At 40.0% G+C, this 23,429-nt stretch overlaps 1 protein-coding gene across 1 annotated transcript in view; it reads left to right on the forward strand.

Annotated features, from left to right (window-relative positions):
- Nucleotides 1-23,429, forward strand: part of cacna1i (calcium channel, voltage-dependent, T type, alpha 1I subunit) — a 163,886-nt gene that overhangs the window by 104,382 nt on the left and 36,075 nt on the right. The window contains exons 12-19 of the mRNA XM_018093215.2: nt 6,326-6,481; nt 12,470-12,560; nt 17,656-17,852; nt 18,461-18,862; nt 19,572-19,672; nt 20,647-20,770; nt 22,641-22,709; nt 22,861-23,045. Coding sequence (XP_017948704.2) covers nt 6,326-6,481; nt 12,470-12,560; nt 17,656-17,852; nt 18,461-18,862; nt 19,572-19,672; nt 20,647-20,770; nt 22,641-22,709; nt 22,861-23,045 — 1,325 coding nt within the window. The remainder of the gene's footprint in view (nt 1-6,325; nt 6,482-12,469; nt 12,561-17,655; nt 17,853-18,460; nt 18,863-19,571; nt 19,673-20,646; nt 20,771-22,640; nt 22,710-22,860; nt 23,046-23,429) is intronic.

Raw genomic sequence — 23,429 nt, forward strand, 5'->3', positions numbered from 1 at the left:
CTTCAGGGCCGGAACTAGGGGTAGGCAGAAGAGGCAGCTGCCTAGGGCGCAACGATTGGGGGGCGCCAGGCTGGAACCTCTCCTGCCTACCCCTAGTACACGATCAGTTTTGCGTCGCGCCGCGCCCCCCCTGTGCTCAAACTGCGCATGCTCGTGGGGTGCACGATGTAGGTGCAGGGGCGAGGTAGCAGACCGGGTTGCCTAGGGCGCCCGGTCGGCTCGGCCCGCCCCTGGTTGCCTTTGCCACCAACAGGCAGTTGACTTTTCAATTAACATAGTAATTATTTAAGGTTAAAAAAGTCATATTCTAAGCAAATTCCATGTTCTAATCATAAAGAGATATTATAGGTGTCATTTACAAAATGCAGGGTGCCTTTCCCATGAATACAGTGAAGCCTGCATTCAGCTTTATCCTTTTAATTGCATTTTGTGACTATTGATATTTCAGTAGTGCGAGTAATAGTGATGAGTGAATCTGTCCTGCGAAAATGACACATGCTTCATTTTTTTTTGAGGCGTTATGTTTTTGATAATTTTGCCGTAGCAAATTTTTGCAAAAAAATCTGCCAATGGCAAAACACAGAATTTGCTGCAAATCCATGTCTGGCAAAACATTTTGCCCAATTTTTTTACCAACCTATCAGCAGTAAGCTACAGTTGTAGTTCAGGAAAGGGAAGCTGCACATCCAGCAAACATTAAAATGTAATTTTATTATAGTCCATTTATAAACATTTAAGTACAAGTCAGGATTGGTATTGCCTGGAGCATTTTGAAGTTTTTTTCTGAAACTTACTTACGTAATTTAGCATTCAGTATTTCTGAAAAATTTGAATAGCAAAAATTGTTTTTTCAATTCGCAAAAAAATCTCATTTACCAAGAAGATCATATTATTCCATTTATCTTCCCCAGTTCCAATGTTTAAAAACTTTGAGAAAGAAAAAGCTTGCATGTTGAAAATATACCTCTCAGGGAATAGAGATACAAACCCTCGACAGGTTTCTGCTAGTGAATGTTTTCATTTAAAAGTTTTGGTTTTTTTTCGATAAATCTTTCAAATTGATGTCACTGCCAATCGCAACACATGCAGAAATATACATAGCAATATATTACTCGTGTTTGTATTGCTGGTTGGTACATTTTCTATCCATTATACAAATACTTAGGGTGAAAATGTTCCCTGTGCAGTCCATGATCTTCCCTTGTTTAGAATCAGCCTATACAGTACAATTGCCCTAGTATCCAAGTATTGTTTTGATCATTCTAACAATCCTAGACCAGCATTTTGCCCATGTTGCTTTGTACCCAACAATTGTTTTAAATGATTTGATATTCAGCTGAAGTCTTTCTTCCATTTGTACTTGAGTTAAATCAGGCAGAAAATATATCCGCATGTCTATAGAAAGCGGGGCTCAGGTGTGCAATCAAATCGACTCCTTCTCTTCAGTCGTGATCATTTTTCTGTAGAATACTGAGATATCCTTTCCAGTGCAGAGTAGTCAGTGCTGTAGATACTGTGTTATTGGATCAGCTTCTATGATTTCTTCTAGAACACTGTCTTCAAGGTCATAGAAGTGGTCTTTAAGGGAATCTACCAATAATGGTAGATAAATGTTATATGTTAATATAGCAAAACTATTTATATAAAGTTAATTACAGGTATAGGGCCTGTTATCCATAATGATCGGAACCTGCGGCTTTCCATATAAGGGTTCTTTCTGTAATTTGGATCTCAATAACTTATATCCACTAAAATCATTCAATTACAGGTATGGGATCCCTTATCTGGAAACCCGTTATCCAGAAAGCTCCGAATTACGGAAAGCCTGTCTCCCATAGGCTCCATTTTAATCAAATAATTTAGAATTTTAAAACTGATTTCCTTTTTCTCTGTAATAACAAAACAGTACCTTGTAATTGATCCCAACCAAGATAAAAAAAATCCTTATTGGATGCAAAACAATCCTATTGTGTTTTATTAATGTTTTATTGATTTTTTAGTAGACTTAAGGTATGGAGATCCAAATTACGGAAAGACCCCTTATACGGAATACCTTTGGTCCCGAGCATTCTGGATAACGGGTCCTATACCTGTATTAATTTAATTATTTGATTAAAGTGCAGTCTATGGGAGATAACCTTCCCATAATTTGGGAGTTTTCTGGATAATGAGTTTCTGGATAATAGGTCCGATACCTGTACAATGAATATCTATCCTTTACCAAGGGAGTGTATTACTGGTTTATCAAGGGAATGTCTAAATTATTTCACCGAAACAAAACAAGAGCCCTGCAGTATATTATACAGGTATAGGACCCGTTATCCAGAATGCTTGGGACCAAGGATTTTCCAGATAACGGGTCTTCCGTAATTTAGATCTTCATACCTTAAGTCTACTAAAAAATCAATAAAACACTAATTAAACCCAATAGGATTGATTTGCATCCAATAAGAATTCATTATATCTTAGTTGGGAAAAAATACAAGGTAGTGTTTTACTGTATTTTTATAGAGAAAAAGGAAATCAATTTTAAAAATCTGAATTATTTGATTAAAATGGAGTCTATGGGAGACAGGCTTTCCGTAATTCTGAGCTTTCTGGATAACGTGTTTCCAGATAGCAGATCCCATACCTGTACTTCAAACTCTAGCAATCCTTAGAACATTCTGTCCCAGTTGACCAAAAGTAGGGATGAGCGAATCTGTCCCATTTCGCTTCGCTGAAAAATTCAAAATCGGCAAAAAATTTGTGGCATTTTTTTGACAAGCAACAAATTTTATAGCTGTGAATTTTTGCAAAACAATTCGCCAATGGCAAAATGCGGAAATTTGCTGCGAATTCAGGCAAAAAAAAAAATCACTCACCACTAACCAAAGGGAGTAATATCATAACTGCTGCAAAATCCACATCTAATAACTCATAGTGAAGAAGCATATACAGGTATAGGAACTATTATCCAGAATGCTTGGGATCTGGAGCTTTCCACTTAAGAGATCATTCCATAATTTGGGTCAACGTACCTTTATGTTAGCCATACAAGTTCTGCTTATTTGGTGAGAGCTTCCATATTGAGGTGGGGAGTATGACAAGTTTTGGAAAATTAACTTCACATTGTTAAACATTTTCTTTGCATTGGGGTGAGTTCCCATCTCCTCTACAGGTGAACTTTCTCCAGTGAATATTGTTCAATTTACTAAGAGCACACCCGGCTCAGGTTGGTGTCTATGTCACCATGCAAATTTTCCACATACATTATTTCTTCATATCGAAAATTCTCTCGAGAATTTTCTTCTCTACAACTGTATGGGAGAAATTTACACCCGGAGCAATTTTTACCACATTTCTCCTGCATTGTACATATGACTTTTAGTAAATATGAGAAACTGGGGAACTGAGGTGAACTTTAACATACTTTAGTAAATGTGCCCACAACTGCCTGTTGATTGGTTGATATGCATTATACCATGGTTATTGCATTACTCTATTGTAGACTTAGGGGCACATTTACAAATCCGCGAATCCGAATTGGAAAAAGTCTCCCATAGGGCTCAATGGCACTCTGCAGCTCCAACCCGGCCCAAGGAAAGTCTCCCATAGGGCTCAATGGCACTCTGCAGCTCCAACCCGGCCCAAGGAAAGTCTCCCATAGGGCTCAATGGCACTCTGCAGCTCCAACCTGGCCCAAGGAAAGTCACCCATAGGGCTCAATGGTACTCTGCAGCTCCAACCCGGCCCAAGGAAAGTCTCCCATAGGGCTCAATGGCACTCTGCAGCTCCAACCCGGCCCAAGGAAAGTCTCCCATAGGGCTCAATGGCACTCTGCAGCTCCAACCCGGCCCAAGGAAAGTCTCCCATAGGGCTCAATGGCACTCTGCAGCTCCAACCCGGCCCAAGGAAAGTCTCCCATAGGGCTCAATGGCACTCTGCAGCTCCAACCCGGCCCAAGGAAAGTCTCCCATAGGGCTCAATGGCACTCTGCAGCTCCAACCCGGCCCAAGGAAAGTCTCCCATAGGGCTCAATGGCACTCTGCAGCTCCAACCCGGCCCAAGGAAAGTCTCCCATAGGCTCAATGGCACTCTGCAGCTCCAACCCGGCCCAAGGAAAGTCTCCCATAGGGCTCAATGGCACTCTGCAGCTCCAACCCGGCCCAAGGAAAGTCTCCCATAGGACTCAATGGCACTCTGCAGCTCCAACCCGGCCCAAGGAAAGTCTCCCATAGGGCTCAATGGCACTCTGCAGCTCCAACCCGGCCCAAGGAAAGTCTCCCATAGGGCTCAATGGCACTCTGCAGCTCCAACCCGGCCCAAGGAAAGTCTCCCATAGGACTCAATGGCACTCTGCAGCTCCAACCCGGCCCAAGGAAAGTCTCCCATAGGGCTCAATGGCACTCTGCAGCTCCAACCCGGCCCAAGGAAAGTCTCCCATAGGGCTCAATGGCACTCTGCAGCTCCAACCCGGCCCAAGGAAAGTCTCCCATAGGGCTCAATGGCACTCTGCAGCTCCAACCCGGCCCAAGGAAAGTCTCCCATAGGGCTCAATGGCACTCTGCAGCTCCAACCTGGCCCAAGGAAAGTCTCCCATAGGGCTCAATGGCACTCTGCAGCTCCAACCCGGCCCAAGGAAAGTCTCCCATAGGACTCAATGGCACTCTGCAGCTCCAACCCGGCCCAAGGAAAGTCTCCCATAGGGCTCAATGGCACTCTGCAGCTCCAACCTGGCCCAAGGAAAGTCTCCCATAGGGCTCAATGGCACTCTGCAGCTCCAACCCGGCCAAGGAAAGTCTCCCATAGGGCTCAATGGCACTCTGCAGCTCCAACCCGGCCCAAGGAAAGTCTCCCATAGGGCTCAATGGCACTCTGCAGCTCCAACCTGGCCCAAGACAAGTCTCCCATAGGGCTCAATGGCACTCTGCAGCTCCAACCCGCCCCAAGGAAAGTCTCCCATAGGGCTCAATGGCACTCTGCAGCTCCAACCCGGCCCAAGGAAAGTCTCCCATAGGGCTCAATGGCACTCTGCAGCTCCAACCCGGCCCAAGGAAAGTCTCCCATAGGGCTCAATGGCACTCTGCAGCTCCAACCCGGCCCAAGGAAAGTCTCCCATAGGGCTCAATGGCACTCTGCAGCTCCAACCCGGCCCAAGGAAAGTCTCCCATAGGGCTCAATGGCACTCTGCAGCTCCAACCTGGCCCAAGGAAAGTCTCCCATAGGACTCAATGGCACTCTGCAGCTCCAACCTGTCCCAAGGAAAGTCTCCCATAGGGCTCAATGGCACTCTGCAGCTCCAGCCTGGCCCAAGGAAAGTCTCCCATAGGACTCAATGGCACTCTGCAGCTCCAACCTGGCCCAAGGAAAGTCACGATACTGAAGCTTGAATGAATTCGAAACTTTCGTACTCGGCGCGACGGCTACGAAAGAATCGCGACAATTCGCGCAAGTCGTAATGCTACGAAAAAGTTGCAACAATTTACGAAAAAGTCGTAACGGCTATGAAAAAGTCGCGACAATTTATGAAAAAATTGCAAAATACAGATCATTACGAAAAAAACGCATTCGGACGCTTTTCGGCTGTTCGTGGATTAGTAAATGTGCCCCTTAGAGACTTTAACTAAAGAAACTCAACAATGGAAGAATATCTACACCAAAATAATTCAGAATTTATTTAAAAAATGTATTAGAATTAATTTTTGTTTTAATGACATCCTTTTATTCTGATCTGCCGTGTTAGTGGGTTAGTGGCCTGTGATAAGTTTTAGATAGTTTTCCCCAGAAATAAACATGGTTTTTACCTTTGATTTTCCTTAAGAACCCAGTTACCCCCCTTTTTGTTTTATTTTAATGAAGCAGCAAAAGGTAATTAAGCAGATTGTTTTGTTGTGGTGGATTCATTATTAGCGTTGCTTGCAGAACGCTTATAATCTACGTGAACAATTTTAATTAATTAGCTCTATATTAAAGCACAATCTAAATACGTTTTAATTTACTCTGGTAAATGAGAACAGCTGTCCATTCTAATAATAATGATTATTTTTTTAACAATAGCGGTATTAATTCTCTGACTTCCTTGCCTTCACTAACAAATGCCTGTTATACTTGTAATTGGAGATGATTTGATACTGGCAGAACATTGGTTTCAAACTATCCGAAAACTTCTGTTTTTTCCATGAATAAACTTTGGGTGTTGCCATGAATTCTCAGAAATAATAATCTTGGCTCATTGGTATAACAGCTCTAGTTTGCATGGCCGAATGGTAAACGTGCCATCCTGTGTGTGTTATGTCTGAGGAACAGTGGTCGTCTATGATGAATGTTCTTTGCTTCCTCCTAGATCCTTACCCAAGAGGACTGGAATGTGGTGCTCTACAATGGAATGGCCAGTACATCTCCCTGGGCTGCGCTTTACTTTGTAGCATTAATGACGTTTGGGAATTACGTTTTATTCAACTTGCTTGTCGCTATATTGGTGGAAGGGTTTCAAGCAGAGGTAAGAAAGGGCAGAGAGGTGGAGCAGAAGGACAGATCTCTTATAAAGCACTAGTTAACATTGAACCATTGATTCTTTGTCTATGGGACGGGAACCAAAATGAGTTCTCCCACCTCTGTATGTTGGGTCTCCATGACCCACTTTAATAAAGTGCATTTTCTTGCTACAACAGGTAGTAATAATTAAAATAAGGTACAAAATTAATTCTAAACTAGTGTTTGTGTTCCAGAGATTAAAAATTCTGATTAAAAACATTGATTTGCAACAGGCCTGGGCTGTGATTCTGAATTGGCCCTGGCATTTCTAACACACAGGGGCCCAAACAGTCCCCCACCAGCCCAATAAATAGTTAGTGTCTATGGCACCTTACAGCAGCCCCTCTGGCATTTGCCAGAACCCACAGATTGCCAGTCTGGGCCTGATTTCCAAATATATAACAAATAAGGGTTGCAATATAATTTAGTATTTCAGTGGTAAAACATATTGGTCCTGATTCACTAAAGTGCGATAAAAACTATCGCACATTTTTTTGCGTTAAATAAGTCGCGATAATTAGCATGCGATTCACCATAGTATTATCGCGTGCGTTAAGTCGCCATTTTCGCATGCGGTAGTTTTAACGGATGAAAAGAATATGATCGCATGATTCACTATAACTTAGGCGCGCTAAATATCGCATTCAGCTATGCGAAAATTAACACCTACTACAGGCAGGCGAAAAATTATAGAAAAGTACAGGAAATGAGTTTTTGTCAATAAAATATGGACTTACAGTGTTATTTATTCAAGTATGTGTCTTTTTACTCAATTTTACTAAAGTCTTGGCATGTATGGAATTTCGCTACTATTATACAGTACTATAGCGGTAAAAATTTAGTTGCCAAAATATACAGTACAATAGTGGTAAATATTTAGTCGCCAAAATATACAGTACTATAGTGGTGAATATTTAGTCGCCAAAATATACAGTACTATAGCGGTGAATATGTTGTCGCCAAAGTATACAGTACTATAGCGGTGAATATTTAGTCACCAAAATATACAGTACTATAGCGGTGAATATTTAGTCGCCAAAATATACAGTACTATAGCGGTGAATATTTAGTCGCCAAAATATACAGTACTATAGCGGTGAATATTTAGTCGCCAAAATATACAGTACTATAGCGGTGAATATTTAGTCGCCAAAATATACAGTACTATAGCGGTGAATATTTAGTCACCAAACTATACAGTACTATAGCGGTGAATATGTTGTCGCCGAAATATTTAGTCGCGATATTATACAGTACAATAGCGGTAAATACATTACTAGGTATAATAATTATAGAAAAGTACAGTAAATGAGCTTTTGCCAATAAAATATGGCAATAAAAGTGCTATTTATTCAAGTATGTGTTTCCCCTAGAGTGACGCAGCCGCCAGTTTGCAGGGAAATGTTCATTTTTAATACAGTAATTTTACGAAAGTATTGGCATGTATGGCTAACATGGCATGCGTTCATTTGCGCGACTATTTATATGCGACTACAAGTGATGAAATGTTTCGCCAGGCATGGATTCGCAGCAAATTTTTGGACGTGCGGCGAATTTTTACGCAGCAAATTTTTTCATGCATTTCGCAAAACAATCCCCCAATGGCAAAACGCATAAAAAAATTCCCCACGCGAAGATTCCCCGCACGTCCAAAAATTGACAAAGGCTTCAAAAAATAATAGGCTCGGGCAACAACTTGCGTTAATTAGTACGTAGCGTATTTTCTGCCGAGTGTGATAACTCTAGCACTTCTTTTTTTTTCTTACTTATATTTTTATTGGGTTTTGGGGTTTTTTTTTGCAAATAAACATTTATACAGCACCTCTCTAGCACTCTGTGCTCTCCCAGGGCAAAATGTCGGCAATTTTATGCTGCCGATTTTCGCGTGAGTAATGTCGCGACAATTAGCGCATGCGATAAATAGCGTGTATGCGAAAAATACAGCGCACGCTATTTATTGCGACAAAAATATCGCATGAAATACCGCACGTAAAATATATCGCAAGTATGCTTATAGTGAATCGTACGAAAAGTCGCGAAAATTAAGACGCGATAAAAATTTTACCGCACGCTATAAATAGCGCACGTTTTATCGCACTTTAGTGAATCGGGCCCATTGTGTTCATTTTTTTGCCACATTTGTTGCAATTCTATAAAAAGGAGCAGCATAAGTTGCTTGCAATATACATGTATAATTGATTTTTAAGACAAATGTATAGAAATTCTCCATAAAAATAATGCAAAATAGTGCTGTATCTAGATTGGTTGATGATATTCAATTTGGGATGGGATTTATGATTTGCCAGGGTTTCAAAGGCTTGAGAAAGCTACTATACCGCTACTCTGCCCCTTAAAGAATAACTAAGTGCAGGGCAGCGTGCAAATAGCCTTAATCTGCCATGTTTTTTTGTATTTTGCTCCCTGCTCTGCACTTTAAAAAAACTGCCAGTTTCCCCTCCCTTCCCCTAACTTGTGCATCATTTAGACACACCAGTAAGTGAACCCCATTGGACATCAGCTGCAACAGAGCCCCATACTTACCATCTGCACTGTGGTAGGCTTTAAAGGGGTTGTTTACCTTTATATCAAATTTTGGTATGATGTAGACATTGATATTCTAAGACAATCTGCAATTGCTCATCATGTATTTTTTATGGTTTTTCAGTTATTTAGCTTTTTATTCAGCAGCTTTCTAGCTCCGTATTTGAGCAGCTATCTGGTAGCCAGGGTCTTATTTACCCTAGTAACCAGGCAATGGTTTGAACAAGAGATGGAAATGTGAATAGGGGAGGGTCTGCAATAAAAGATAAGTAGAAGAAGTAACAACAACAAAAAAATGAAAACCTCACAGAGTAATAGTTTTTGGCTGCCAGGGTCAGTGACCCCAATTTCAAAGCTGAGGCAGAAGAAAAAGGCAAGTCATTTAAAAAATATAAATAATAAAAACCAATGACAAAGTTGCTAGGAATAGGACATTCTATAACATACTAAAAGTTAAGTCAAAGTTGAACCACAGAGTGTTGATGCACTATATACTGTATCTAGTACTTAATTTTCAACCCCGAACTAGGTGCAAAGGGAAGCCAGACCCCTGCCCTTTATTTGTGCCCTTTAGTGCTCCTGCTCTTGTGTCCAGAGTCAACGTGAATGACCCCTACTATCTTGCTGTGCCACACACCTGCCACTTCACACCACAACGTTTTAATCTCACTCTCTCTTTGCTTCTTACCGTCACAATTTGCCCCCATTCATTTCAAATCCTTCCCCCTGGATCACTAACATTATCAGCAAATATTACAAAATAAAGAACAAGAGTTTGGGACAGAATATTCAATAAGTATGAAGTTCTATAAATCTGGCAGTTTACATGGTCATTTAGTGCATCTCCCTTTAGAGATCCTTGTCCGCCCGGCAGTGCAAAGTGACATTCGGCACAGAGCCTAATGTTTAGTTAACCACTTTCACATGTCTACAGGTTGTACTAGTAATTTAAATCAAGCTAAATGGCACAGCTGCATTCATTTGCTGCGCATATATTAATGCACATTAGAAAGATTTCATGTTTAAATAGCCAGCAATTACAAGCCTCTAATTATAATTAGTCTCTACCATCTGTTGTGCTGGGCTATAGTTATATCCCTTGTTCTTTATAAAGTCTTCTTCAGTTTCCATTCAGTTACTTAATCAGAGAATACAGACGCCTTTCTGTCTTTCGTCAGCCATTTTCACAGAGCAAGTGTAAGCGATGCAGATAAAAATGTATTAAATGAATAAACTGTGGATCAGTTGTGGAGATTATGAGTTAAATGACTTGAAGAGGAATTTGGGGTAGGGGATGTAGGAAAAAGGTGCTTGTGAGGGGACATGATTACTCTGTACAAGTACATTAGAGGGGATTATAGGCAGATGGGGGGAGCTTCCATTTGAAGTAGCGTAGGGGTTTTTTCACAGTGAGGGCAGTGAGGTTGGGGAATGCCCTTCCTAGTGATGTGGTAATGGCAGATTCTCTTAATGCCTTTAAGAGGGGCTTGGATGAGTTCTTGAACAAGCATAATATCCAAGGCTATTGTGATACTAATATCTACAGAGTATTAATGTTGGTATATATGATTTTTGTATGTGGTAGTATAGATAGGTCAGTATGGGTCTGTATGTGAGTGTATAGATAGGTCAGTATGGGTCTGTATGTGAGTGGATAGATAGGTCAGTATGGGTCTGTATGTGAGTGTATAGATAGGTCAGTATGGGTCTGTTTGTGAGTGTATAGATAGATCAGGATGGGTCTGTATGTGAGCGTATAGATAGGTCAGTGTGGGTCTGTATGTGAGTGTATAGATAGGTCAGTATGGGTCTGTATGTGAGTGGATAGATAGGTCAGTATGGGTCTGTATGTGAGTGGATAGATAGATCAGTATGGGTCTGTATGTGAGTGGATAGATAGGTCAGTATGGGTCTGTATGTGAGTGTATAGATAGATCAGTATGGGTCTGTATGTGAGCGTATAGATAGGTCAGTGTGGGTCTGTATGTGAGTGTATAGATAGGTCAGTATGGGTCTGTATGTGAGTGGATTGATAGGTCAGTATGGGTCTGTATGTGAGTGTATAGATAGGTCAGTATGGGTCTGTATGTGAGTGGATATATAGGTCAGTGTGGGTCTGTATGTGAGTGGATAGATAGGTCAGTATGGGTCTGTATGTGAGTGGATAGATAGGTCAGTATGGGTCTGTATGTGAGTGGATAGATAGGTCAGTATGGGTCTGTATGTGAGTGGATAGATAGGTCAGTATGGGTCTGTATGTGAGTGGATAGATAGGTCAGTATGGGTCTGTATGTGAGTGGATAGATAGGTCAGTGTGGGTCTGTATGTGAGTGTATAGATAGGTCAGTATGGGTCTGTATGTGAGTGGATAGATAGGTCAGTGTGGGTCTGTATGTGAGTGGATAGATAGGTCAGTATGGGTCTGTATGTGAGTGGATAGATAGGTCAGTATGGGTCTGTATGTGAGTGGATAGATAGGTCAGTGTGGGTCTGTATGTGAGTGGATAGATAGGTCAGTATGGGTCTGTATGTGAGTGGATAGATAGGTCAGTATGGGTCTGTATGTGAGTGGATAGATAGGTCAGTATGGGTCTGTATGTGAGTGGATAGATAGGTCAGTATGGGTCTGTATGTGAGTGGATAGATAGGTCAGTGTGGGTCTGTATGTGAGTGTATAGATAGGTCAGTGTGGGTCTGTATGTGAGTGTATAGATAGGTCAGTATGGGTCTGTATGTGAGTGTATAGATAGGTCAGTATGGGTCTGTATGTGAGTGGATAGATAGGTCAGTATGGGTCTGTATGTGAGTGTATAGATAGGTCAGTATGGGTCTGTATGTGAGTGTATAGATAGGTCAGTGTGGGTCTGTATGTGAGTGGATAGATAGGTCAGTATGGGTCTGTATGTGAGTGTATAGATAGGTCAGTATGGGTCTGTATGTGAGTGTATAGATAGGTCAGTGTGGGTCTGTATGTGAGTGGATAGATAGGTCAGTATGGGTCTGTATGTGAGTGGATAGATAGGTCAGTGTGGGTCTGTATGTGAGTGGATAGATAGGTCAGTATGGGTCTGTATGTGAGTGGATAGATAGGTCAGTATGGGTCTGTATGTGAGTGGATAGATATGTCAGTATGGGTTTGTGTGTACTGGGTTCACTTGAAAGGGTTTAACTTGATGGTCTTTTTTCAACCCTGTGTAACTATGTATGTAATATACACAAGGGAGATGTAAAGATATGCAATACAATGGCAAGGATAAACTTGCAGCAGGTTTTTTGCTGATCTACAATTCAAGTGGGAATGGAATACAGTACAATTATAGTTACACCCAGAGTTTTACAATATGTTTGTGACTACCCACCTGCCCATCACTAGGGATGACTAACAGCTTTACAAATGTTTATTTCTAAATAGGGAGATGCCAACAGATCTTATTCTGATGAGGAAAGGAGTTCCTCCAATATGGAGGAATGTGATAAATATCGGGAAGCTGAATCTCCATCTGGTAAGAAGATTCTCTCTCTTTTTTTTTTTTTTTTTTAGAAAACTTGTAAATCCACAGGAACAAGACAAGAATGCAGGAACAAGCAGGTACAGGCAGGGCTCAGAAATAAATCTGGACAGATGGGCAAATAAGTTCCACTAATGAAGGTGTTTATAGCTGCTTGTGCTGAGAGGCTATTTGCCAGTTGCACTTGCTTGGTGCCTTGAGCAGGTGGTGATTCCAGTGCTGCCTTTCCATTTTGCACCCACAGGTGCTACAAACTTACATGATGAGAAATGTTTTGTACAATGCTACGCAGGATTTTTTCATTCCCCACACATGCGACCCAACATTCCCTTTGAAACAGGTATGATTACTAGAAGTGCATTCCCTATAGTATAGGCATGATTCAGAATGTGCTGCTCTTCCTTTCAAAATTGCCTTTAAGTATGTATTTTTTACATGAACAATGTACTATGTAGGGCAGTGATCCCCAATCAGTTGCTCTCAGTGCCCCCAAACCAGATAGTTAGTTTTGAATTCCTGACTTGGGGGCAAGTTTTGGTTGAATAAAAACAAGATTTGCTACCAAATAAAGCCCCCCTGTAAGCTGATAGTGTGCATAGAGGCTGCCTAATAGCCAATCTTAGCCCTTATTTGGCACCTCCATGAACTTTTATGGTGCTTGTGTTGCTCCCCAAGTCTTTTTACTATTGACTGTGGCTCATGAGTAAGAAAGATTGGGGATCCCTGATGTACGGCTTACCTTATTACATAGTTATGGGAAATGTCGCATGTAGGCCCTGTTGAAATCCCTGCAATCACACATATTGAGTGGATCTATAGGGAAATATCAGGACAGTCCTTTATAATACATTTTTTTTTAAAGAAAACACCACCGGCTGAGCCAGTGAGGATAATTTACTGACATACGTCATTTAATTGCACTACTGCAATTACCAATAGCAACCAATTAAAATGTTTTGCTTTTGTCTTTCTAACTTCTAGTAGACTGTTCAAAGCTAGTCCTGGTGCCATAGGCACCCTCGCTGCCCCATCATTGCACCCTAGGCATGTGCCTCTTCTGCCTACACCTAGTTCTGGCACTGGTGAGCATTACTGTCCTTTAACAAATGCAATTGTAGGGTGTGTCCATTATATATGAGTATATGGAGATCATTTACTACTGTACATGCAAGGCAGGGTGCAAAATGCAAACAGGCTCAACCTGCCTCTCTGCACCTCTAAAATGGATTGTGGAAACCTGTGTTTTATGATAAATACAGGGCTGCCTGCAATTAGAAGCACTGTATCCACTTGCCCACCATTTCTGTACCTGTCTACTAACTTGCACATCATTGAGACTCACACGTTGGGAGCACTACTGCGTGCAGGCTGCAACGGGGCCCCATGCATATTAACTGCACTATTGAGTAATTTAGTGAAAAGCACTCCAAGGTATAATACCAAATTTAAAAAAGATCAAGTTGAAGGATAGTACAGGGACAGTTTCCTAATGTAGGTGCTAAATTGCATCCGTGTAGTAATCCATAGTATAATATGCATTATGGGTTGCTACATTGGTGCAATTTAAAACCTGCCTATATCCAGTGTAGTGTAGCTCTTATATGCATTGCACCTCTCACTGTAAAAGATGCCAATGGAAAAACAACTCTTTGATAGCAGTGCAAGTTCCTCTACAGCTGCACGTCTGTGCCAGCTAACCAGCATCGGGCAGGAAACCTGTGGTTCTCCAGCTGTTACTGAAGTGGGATGTGAGGGACCTGTAGTTTAACAACAGCTGGAGAGCCACAGGTTGCAAATCCCAGAGCCAGAGTATGGGGACGTATGCCAGGGCAGAGAGCTGAAAGGAAATCACTTCCCTAAGACACAAAGGCAATTAGCCATTCTTTAACACTTTTCTTGTTATTAAACATTATTTACTCTAAAGATGCCAAATCCTGTTCTGAACTACAGCTCCCTGCATCTCCGCTATCTGGCTGGCAACATTGGGAGCAATTGCTCATAACAACTGTTCTTGACATCCCTGATCTATTACAGTATGTTAGCATGGCATTACTGAAAGTGACTGTGTGCCAACTGCCAGCATCTGCCAACCTTACCTACAGCAGATGTAATTTTCCCAGCATTAGGCAAATAAAAGAAAACACAGTCTTTAGAAATACTTTTGGGTCTTAGGGAAATAAAAGAAAATCTACATAATCCTTCTGGGTATTTGACTGCCCCCTCCAGCAGTACCCTCCAGTGTTACGCAGCTCTGCACATTGTCTAAAATGATTTAACTGAGGGCAGGGTTTCATTCCCCCAGTGCCAGCCTTCCCAGGCCCTTATTTATACTGAATTAAACAATTACTCTGATTTATTGTGCCACAATGTTGACTCTAGCTGCTATATCATACAATAACATAGGGAAATAAAGAGGTTATTTTAAAACAAACCTATTTATTTTTTTATCTGCAGTATAGATACACAGCCTAACTAACTAAGTGCTATCATTCTATCACAAAGGGGCCACTTTCTTGCATTTTTTCCAGTATCCTTTTAGTGGCAGTTTATTTACTGATTTCTAGGGGTAACTCACTCAGTGCCAGGAGGGCACCTCAAGGCCTCTTCTCCTAAAGAAGCATATAACAAAGGCATCATACACCTTACTTTTCTGACTGGTATCCCTGGAAAATGGCTGCAAGGAGCCCTTTATAGCCTCTGGCGGCACCACTCTTGGTCTGCGTGGTAAATCAATTCTCCTTCTGGCTTCCTAGCAGCCCCCAGCATCCCCTAGATACATATTTCACCCCCCCCCCCCCCCCCAGTCATTCGGATACACTATATATATATATTGTTTGTATATAACATTTTTTGCAGTTAAAAAAGATTAATGAATAGAAGCCTCCATATTGCTTGGTTCATTAGAAGCATTCTGACTAGAGCAGCAACAACACCGTTTATTTACACTAACAATTTATTCCAATATACTAAATGGCCCTCATTGATGTAACTTGCTCCAGTAAGTATATGGTATTTAGTAAAGAGCAAGCTGGATAAATAAGATAAATAAGATCAATATAAATCAAGATATATTCAAGATAAATCAATCAAGATAAATCAATCAATAAAACAATCAAGATAAATAAGATCATATCTATGTATGCACAGGTATTGGACCCCTTATCCGAATAGACCAAAGGGGTTCTGGGAACAAATTATTTAAGGCTTCTAAAAAAAATCCCATTTACATGGGTTTATCCTATAGGCTAAAGCTTACCCACTGGGTTTTGAAAGCAAAACTTTAGCCTATAGGATAAACCCATGTAAATGGGATTTTTTTTAGGAGCCTTAAGGAATTTGTTCCCAGAATCCCTTTGGTCTATTTGCATATGTATGAGGCGGTCTCCTCAACCCGTTTGACCCCTTACCCGGAAAGATTACAATTTTTTAAGATTACAATCTATTAAGAATAGGAGGCAAAAACAAAAACAGGTTGGGATTATCACTTCAGAATTCAAAACAATCATGATTGTCATTGGAAGATCTGCGCCATAACACCACCTGCCTGATAAATAGATAGATAGATAGATAGATAATAGATGATAGATAGCTAGATAGATAGATAGATAATAGATAGATAGATAGATAGATAGATAGATAATAGATAATAGATAGATAGATAGATAGATAGATAGATAGATAGATAATAGATAGATGATAGATAGATAGATGATAGATAGATAGATAATAGATAGATAGATAGATGATAGATAGATAGATAGATAGATAGATAGATAATAGATAGCTAGATAGATAGATAGATAGATAATAGATAGATAGATAGATAGATAGATGATAGATAGATAGATAGATAGATAGATAATAGATAGATAGATAGATAGATAGATAGATAGATAGATAGATAGATGATAGATAGATAGATAGATAGATAGATAATAGATAGATAGATAGATAATAGATAGATGATAGATAGATAATAGATAGATAGATAGATAGATAATAGATAGATAGATGATTGATAGATAGATAGATAATAGATAATAGATAGCTAGATAGATAGATAGATAATAGATAGATAGATAGATAATAGATAGATAGATAGATAGATAATAGATAGATAGATGATAGATAGATAGATAATAGATAATAGATAGCTAGATAGATAGATAGATAATAGATAGATAGATGATAGATAGATAGATTGATAGATAGATAATAGATAGATAGATAGATAGATAGATAGATAGATAGATAGATAGATGATAGATGATAGATGATAGAAGATAGATAGATAGATAGATATAGATAGATCCACCAATTCTTTTCTCCAGCAGTTAGAAAATTAATATGAAGTATTCTTAGCTATGAAATATCTAAGGAATCTTGGGATGCTGACCTCTCAGGTGCTTTTTGATGTTATGTGGAGTAAAGTAGTTAGCCCTGCAACCCTATGTATATATCCTGTAAAAGGACATTCAATTTAATGAAGAGTTTCATAAAAGCATGACATTGCATAGCATAGATAGCTCATATCTCTGATAAAATTATCTTTGCCAAAACATTTCATGGTACTCACTGCAATGCACTCTGCTGAAATCAATACTCTGTATTTGTTGGTATTTGTTGGCTGCCTTCATAGATATTTTTCTTCTTGAGAACACATTTAAAAAATGAGGCAATTATTTACAGAGCCTATAACTAATCAACAGACAAATTACTCTTCTTTTTGATTGTGTTCAATTTACTGGAAAGTCAGATTGTTGCTTCTTTTCAATATATTAAATCTTAGGAGTTTTTTTGTTTTCTTTTTTTGGGAGAAATGGAAAGGTTGGGCATTTTTTTAGAAAGGAGTTCTTTTTCAAAGCAGAGGGAATAAGTAGTGTGCGCCATTATGATGTCTTCTTTGAGAAATACAAATGGGAAAAATAAGCGTGTGAATTACACATGAAATAAAGTGGCAAGCTGATGAGGATAATACGTGTCCTAATGTCTTGCATTAAAGGATGAAAGACTGAGATCAGATAAAGGAGAAGAAGCAGTAATTGGGATATATTGCATGGCCTCTCATCATTTATTTTTTTGTGCTTAGATTCCAAGCTTTGCTCAGTACCTATGACTCCAAATGGACATTTAGAAAACAGCCCTATTCCGACCCAACAAATCCCCACTACCATAATGAATACATCAAGGAATTCTCTTCAAAGGGACCAAGTTCTTGTAACTGTTGGCTGCAGAAAGAGTAGCGTGATGTCCCTGGGGAGAACGTCCTACGACCAGAGGTCACAGGTAAGAGTCAAATCAGGAACTTAGGCCAAAAACTAAACTAAGGATTTGTCAGGTGTGGTAGGACCCTTGTTTTATTTAGCAAGAAAAGCATGTAGTATTTATAAATTCCATACTACTGACTGTCAGAGCTATACCAATTATAATTACATTAATAAGATGTATTTATAGAGCACTGACATAGCCCTGCTTAATAGAGCTTTTCAGTTATAAAGTAATGTAGAACAAAGTGGAGTGTTGTGATAATCAGAATAAGCAAAATATTGAAACGCAAATCAAAATAAAAACAACAGCAAAACAACAGCAAAGTGAAATGATAGGTGGCTCTAAAAGGCATTAGGGCTCTTTTACAACTGCAAGTACAGTGTGCAACTTGTACAATCACTTTCATTAAAGGTATTTGCATCAAAATGTGCTCCATGCTCCTCGAAATGGCACTTTGCTCATGTAAATGAGCCCTATCATGTGTTATCTTGCCAGGCCATGCTCCATTGTGCCCTTGTCTACTCAAATCCTACACACTTTTTTTTAAAGCCCTGTTGATTGGTTAATATGTGTTCCATGCACAGTGAATATGAGACTTCTCATAAATTAATTCTTATATTAAACAGATGGGGCCTCGACCCTCACACTGGGGAAGAAGCAGTGCATGGGGGAGCCGCAGATCAAGCTGGAACAGTTTAGGGCGTCGTCACAGTATAAAGCCAAGAACATTCACAACTGAACATGAATCATTGCTGTCACGTGGGGAGGAACAGAGGGAAAGAAGTCACTCCAGGAGATCCTCCAGCCTAAAGCACAGAAGAGCAATGTCTCTAGATAATAAAGGCTCTTCAGATAACCCAGGGGATACAGTAACTCATCCCAACCATCATAGAGGCTCTTGCAAAGGAGCATCTATGCCAGAAGAACATCGTGAATCCATTGGGAAAACTCCACCAATCATGAAGGAAGTGTTTCCCAAAATGAATAACCGCAAAGATAAGGAAGAGGAAGAAGAAGAAATAGATTATGTGAGTTAATAAAAACTGAGTCTACAACAGGTTCGACAAAATGAAATTAACATTAATGCATGGTGCTAACTGGACAAACAAAGAGGCTATTAAATCTCTGTACTCCTTGGTGGTGCTTTAGACTTCTCAATTAACTTGACCTACCTATCTTTTACTCCTAGATTAAGTAAATGTAGGATGTAGCCTAATACTAGCTAGTCCTTGGGCTCATTGGCTCTGACTTCTCTACCTTTTACTGAGGTTACCCTCTCTTAAACAAGTGGTCTCTCATTTCACTTAAGCTTCACAAAAAGCCCAACATGTCTACCCCCCATTTTAAATAACCCAATAAAAAGAAACCACCTGACATCCCTGTACCAGTGTGAATCCCAAAACCCACCTTTCTTAACACCAGTTTTCTATCTAAGTTCATTGAACTGCATAGCAACAAGCAACCAAGGGGGGAAGGTTAAATCCCTGCTTTGCTGCATTTCTGAGAAATAAACTCATGACAATAGAAAGCTGAAAATTAATTTTTCTTGGTATTGTACTCAATTTTCAGCAGTGTAAACACTGGGACATGTTCAGAAAGATTGCCAAGAAACAGTGACAGATTTTAGCATCGTGACAGTTGGCAGCTCCAGTTCAGTGTAAACAAGCGACTTGTAAAAATGAATTGAAGTGAGGAGATGTGCCTGGTCATGACAATTTATTGATGATCTCTCTGCAGAGTCTGTGCTTCCGGATCCGGAAAATGATTGAAGTGTACAGACCAGACTGGTGCGAGTTACGTGAGGACTGGTCTATATTTCTATTCTCCCCACAGAACAGGTAAGGGGCCTTTAAATAAGTCTATCTCTGCTTTGTTTAGTGATCAGGGTCTATATAGCTATGAGTACTGAAAAAGCTTATTACTCAGATTTCATTAGCATGTACTTTTTGCAGTAGCTCGGGCCTTGCTGAATTTTTTTACCTGAGAGCTAGGAACGAGAAATGACAGGCTGCAATGTAGAACCCAGACATCCCATTATACCTACTGAGTAAGCAATGACCTTATTTAACACAGATAACAAGCATAAAAAGAGTTGACAGAAATGGAAATTAATCTAGTCCTTTAGTAAAAAAAACTGCCCTGATGCAACAAGGCATAATCCTCTGATTTAGCATTAATTCTACTAAATTAAGTGAAATCTCTCTAGAATTAGGCTTTAAGAAAAAAAAAATCCTCTCATGGCAGTGGTTAAAGATATGCAAAAACTGAGTTTTAAATATTCAGAGGAACCTACTTAATTATACTCAGTCTTGTTCCAATGCTGGACACACACATGGATTTACCCTCAATCCACTCTTAGTTTATTAATTGCCATGAAAACTGTGGGAGGTTATACATGCTATGCCTGGAGAGCTGGCAAATTATATAAAGTAGGTTTTCTTTTTACCTCAATCTGAGCTTATGCTGTGTTCCGCAGGACATATGTACAGATGCTCTTTCAGCTTTACTATTTCATTTTACACCGTATTATGCAATGTAACGTTCAGGCATCAGGTTTTAATTACAGGAGTATTGCACAGCATAATCTGGGAGAGATCACTGCTAAATCCTCAAGCTGCTCCTGCAGTCAGAAAATATACAAGTGCTTATCTGTTTTATGCAGACCTAATCTATTACTGTTTTCAGTATGCATTACACTGATAACAAAGAGAACAGCAAGCAGGGTAGAAGTTGAACTGGAATTCTTTACAGTGCCTATTATTGGGTCTGTCGTGCATTAGAATCCAAACATTGACTGATTGGTTCCATGTAGGTTCCGCATCATGTGCCAAACAATAATTGCGCACAAGCTTTTTGACTATGTGGTCCTTGCCTTCATCTTCCTCAACTGCATTACTATCGCCTTGGAGAGGCCTCAGATAGAGCACAAGAGTACGGTAAGAGACAGCTCGCTTTAATATCTTGGTTGGGCACTGCTCAGCAGAAGCTCTATGCTGCTTGTGCTTCCAATGTTTTGAAGTAAAAGAGTTGTTCTGTTTTTGTATGTCTTTTTCCTATGGAAATTTTTTTTTTTTTTTTAAATCTGTTTTTAATGTTTAAAGGAACAGTTCAGTGTAAAAATGAAACTGGGTAAAAGAGACAGACTGCGCAAAATAAAAAATGTTTCTAATATAGTTAGTTAGGCAAAAATGTAATCTATAAAGTCTGGAGTAGGCAGATATCTAACATAAAACCTCCTTTGTGCATGTAGAAATATCGGTAGAAGCGCATGAAAATAAAAAACAAAAACAAAATATAGTGCAGATCGAATGAATAATATGTGCACCAAATCCCAAAAGTGCTTTGGCAAATTGCTTAAGACAATGTGAAACACCCGATCAAAGTGTCTAGTATATATGCTCACCAGACACCTTTACATATGCAGCATATAGATCAACCCAGCCGGGCCTTGATTGGAGTGGGATCAAAATCCTCAATATATTGTAGAATGGAGAAAGAGGCAATAATAGTGTAAATAGTTTAATGAAAAGATAAAACCCTGCTCAATGCAGGCTACTTACAGTATGTACAACAGTAAAAGCGATTAAAAGGTAGAAGCCCAAACACCTCCTTTAGGGGAGATTAGTTGCCCCCAACAAATCTTCGTTGCTGCGGGTGACTAATCTCCCCTCAGTGCCATCCCACCGGCAAGAATGGAAATCGACGGTGGCAACGAAGATTTGTCGCAGGGCGACTAATCTCCCCGTCTGTCACCTCCCTTACAGCTCTTTAACCTCTTAGTTAGTCACATGGGGCCACATGGGACATAACTGTTCAGTTAGTTTGTGAGCACGCAGGTCAGATTCAAATGCAAAATAACTAAGCAGTTATGTCCCATGTGGCCCCCCTCAAGTCACTGATTGGTTACTGACTGCTAACAGCTTAGAGAGCTGTAAAGCAGGAAGTAGAGTTCTGGCTATTATGTTAGACATCTGCCCATTCCAGCCTTTATAGATTACATTTTTGCCTAACTAACTATATTAGAAACATTATATCTTGGGTTCTCTCGGGTTCTCTCGGGTACAGGAACGTTTACATCTGCTTGTATATGATGCACTATCACTTTTTACTGCAGTATAGATGTTTTGCCTCCACAATTTTAAAGAGCAAGATGAAATGCAGGAACAATTTCCAGCTTTTCCTAGGCAGTTTTTGGGGGTGTTTGGCAGTATAGTTGCCCAATATACATAAATAACAGCCAGGTGGAATCTGTTTCCAGTTCAGCATTTCTTCCAGGTGTTTATTATGTGACTAGAGAGTTTTTTTCCCCAGTAAAAGTAGCACAGATAAGAAGGTCTCTCAGTCTGCTGAACTGTTGTCAGGGGCAAAGCCAATTAACAGTGCGGCCCTCCCCTAAGGCACAAGGGTACTTGATGTGCTGAAGCACCCCCCCCCCTCGTATCCAGCTTTCTGCAGGAGTGAACTGCACAGCAGCCTGTGGTCCTTACTCCTTATACTAATTAAAACATGCCCAATTTAAATTGCCCTCTACTTGCCTTTTAATCTGTGTATTTCAGTTCATCTGCATTGATTACAGTGTCCACCATTTTACCAATGCGGGGAAGCTTGTGGTTCAGTAGGGGGGTCTGTTAGTGTGTCCCCCTAACCAGAGAGCTGTATATAATAGCGCACAGCCCTGGTGGGAAGCTATACAGTAAATCTGGAGTCCTTTAAAATCTTTTTAAATGATGCCTGCAAATTTGATTTCTAATAACCGCTACTCATATCTGTGGGAATAGACTGTTTCTCTCATTTATCTTTTTACAGGAAAGGCTGTTCCTGAGTATATCAAATTATATCTTCACAGCCATTTTTGTAGCTGAAATGACATTGAAGGTAAGTCATTTATTTTGTGTCCAGTGGACTCAGAGTTATCTCAGTGATTAATGTACTGCTCATTTCCTTACTTTATCTATGGAAATACATTGCTTCTTATTTCTGTTGTAGTATAACACATCTTTAGTTTTCCTTCCCTGCCATTCTGTAGGTGGTCTCTCTGGGACTTTACTTTGGGGATCAAGCTTACCTCCGGAGCAGCTGGAATATTCTGGATGGGTTTCTCGTCTTTGTATCCCTCATTGATATTGTGGTGTCTGTAGCTTCAGCCGGTGGAGCAAAAATTCTGGGTGTCTTAAGGGTTCTTCGGCTTTTGAGGACATTGCGACCTCTCAGGTAAAGAAATGAGAAGTCTGGGGTTAGAATAATTCTATTACTTACAGGCAGGTCATGCCGCAAAATACTTAACCCTTTCCTAGCTAGATGGGTTGTCAATGCAAATATCCAGGGGCAAGGAAGAGAACATGGAAGTGTTTTTTCTAGTGAAGAGCAAAATTTTTGGCCAGGTATGGATTTGCCACGAATTTCTGCATTTCAAAATTTTTTTGTGAAACTGCTACAAACATTTGGCTAGTGAGGAAAAAGTTGCGCTTGTGTCAAAAAAAGTTGCAGTGGCATCAAAAACCAGCTGCAGTTTCATCAAATAAGTCACAAAAAAGATGCGCGATTGCTGCATTTTGGGAGATTTACGCCATTTCGAAAAATTTTCAGCAGTTTGCA

Source organism: Xenopus tropicalis, chromosome 4 (genome assembly GCF_000004195.4).
Source record: "Xenopus tropicalis strain Nigerian chromosome 4, UCB_Xtro_10.0, whole genome shotgun sequence".
In the NCBI taxonomy this organism is placed as follows: domain Eukaryota; kingdom Metazoa; phylum Chordata; class Amphibia; order Anura; family Pipidae; genus Xenopus; species Xenopus tropicalis.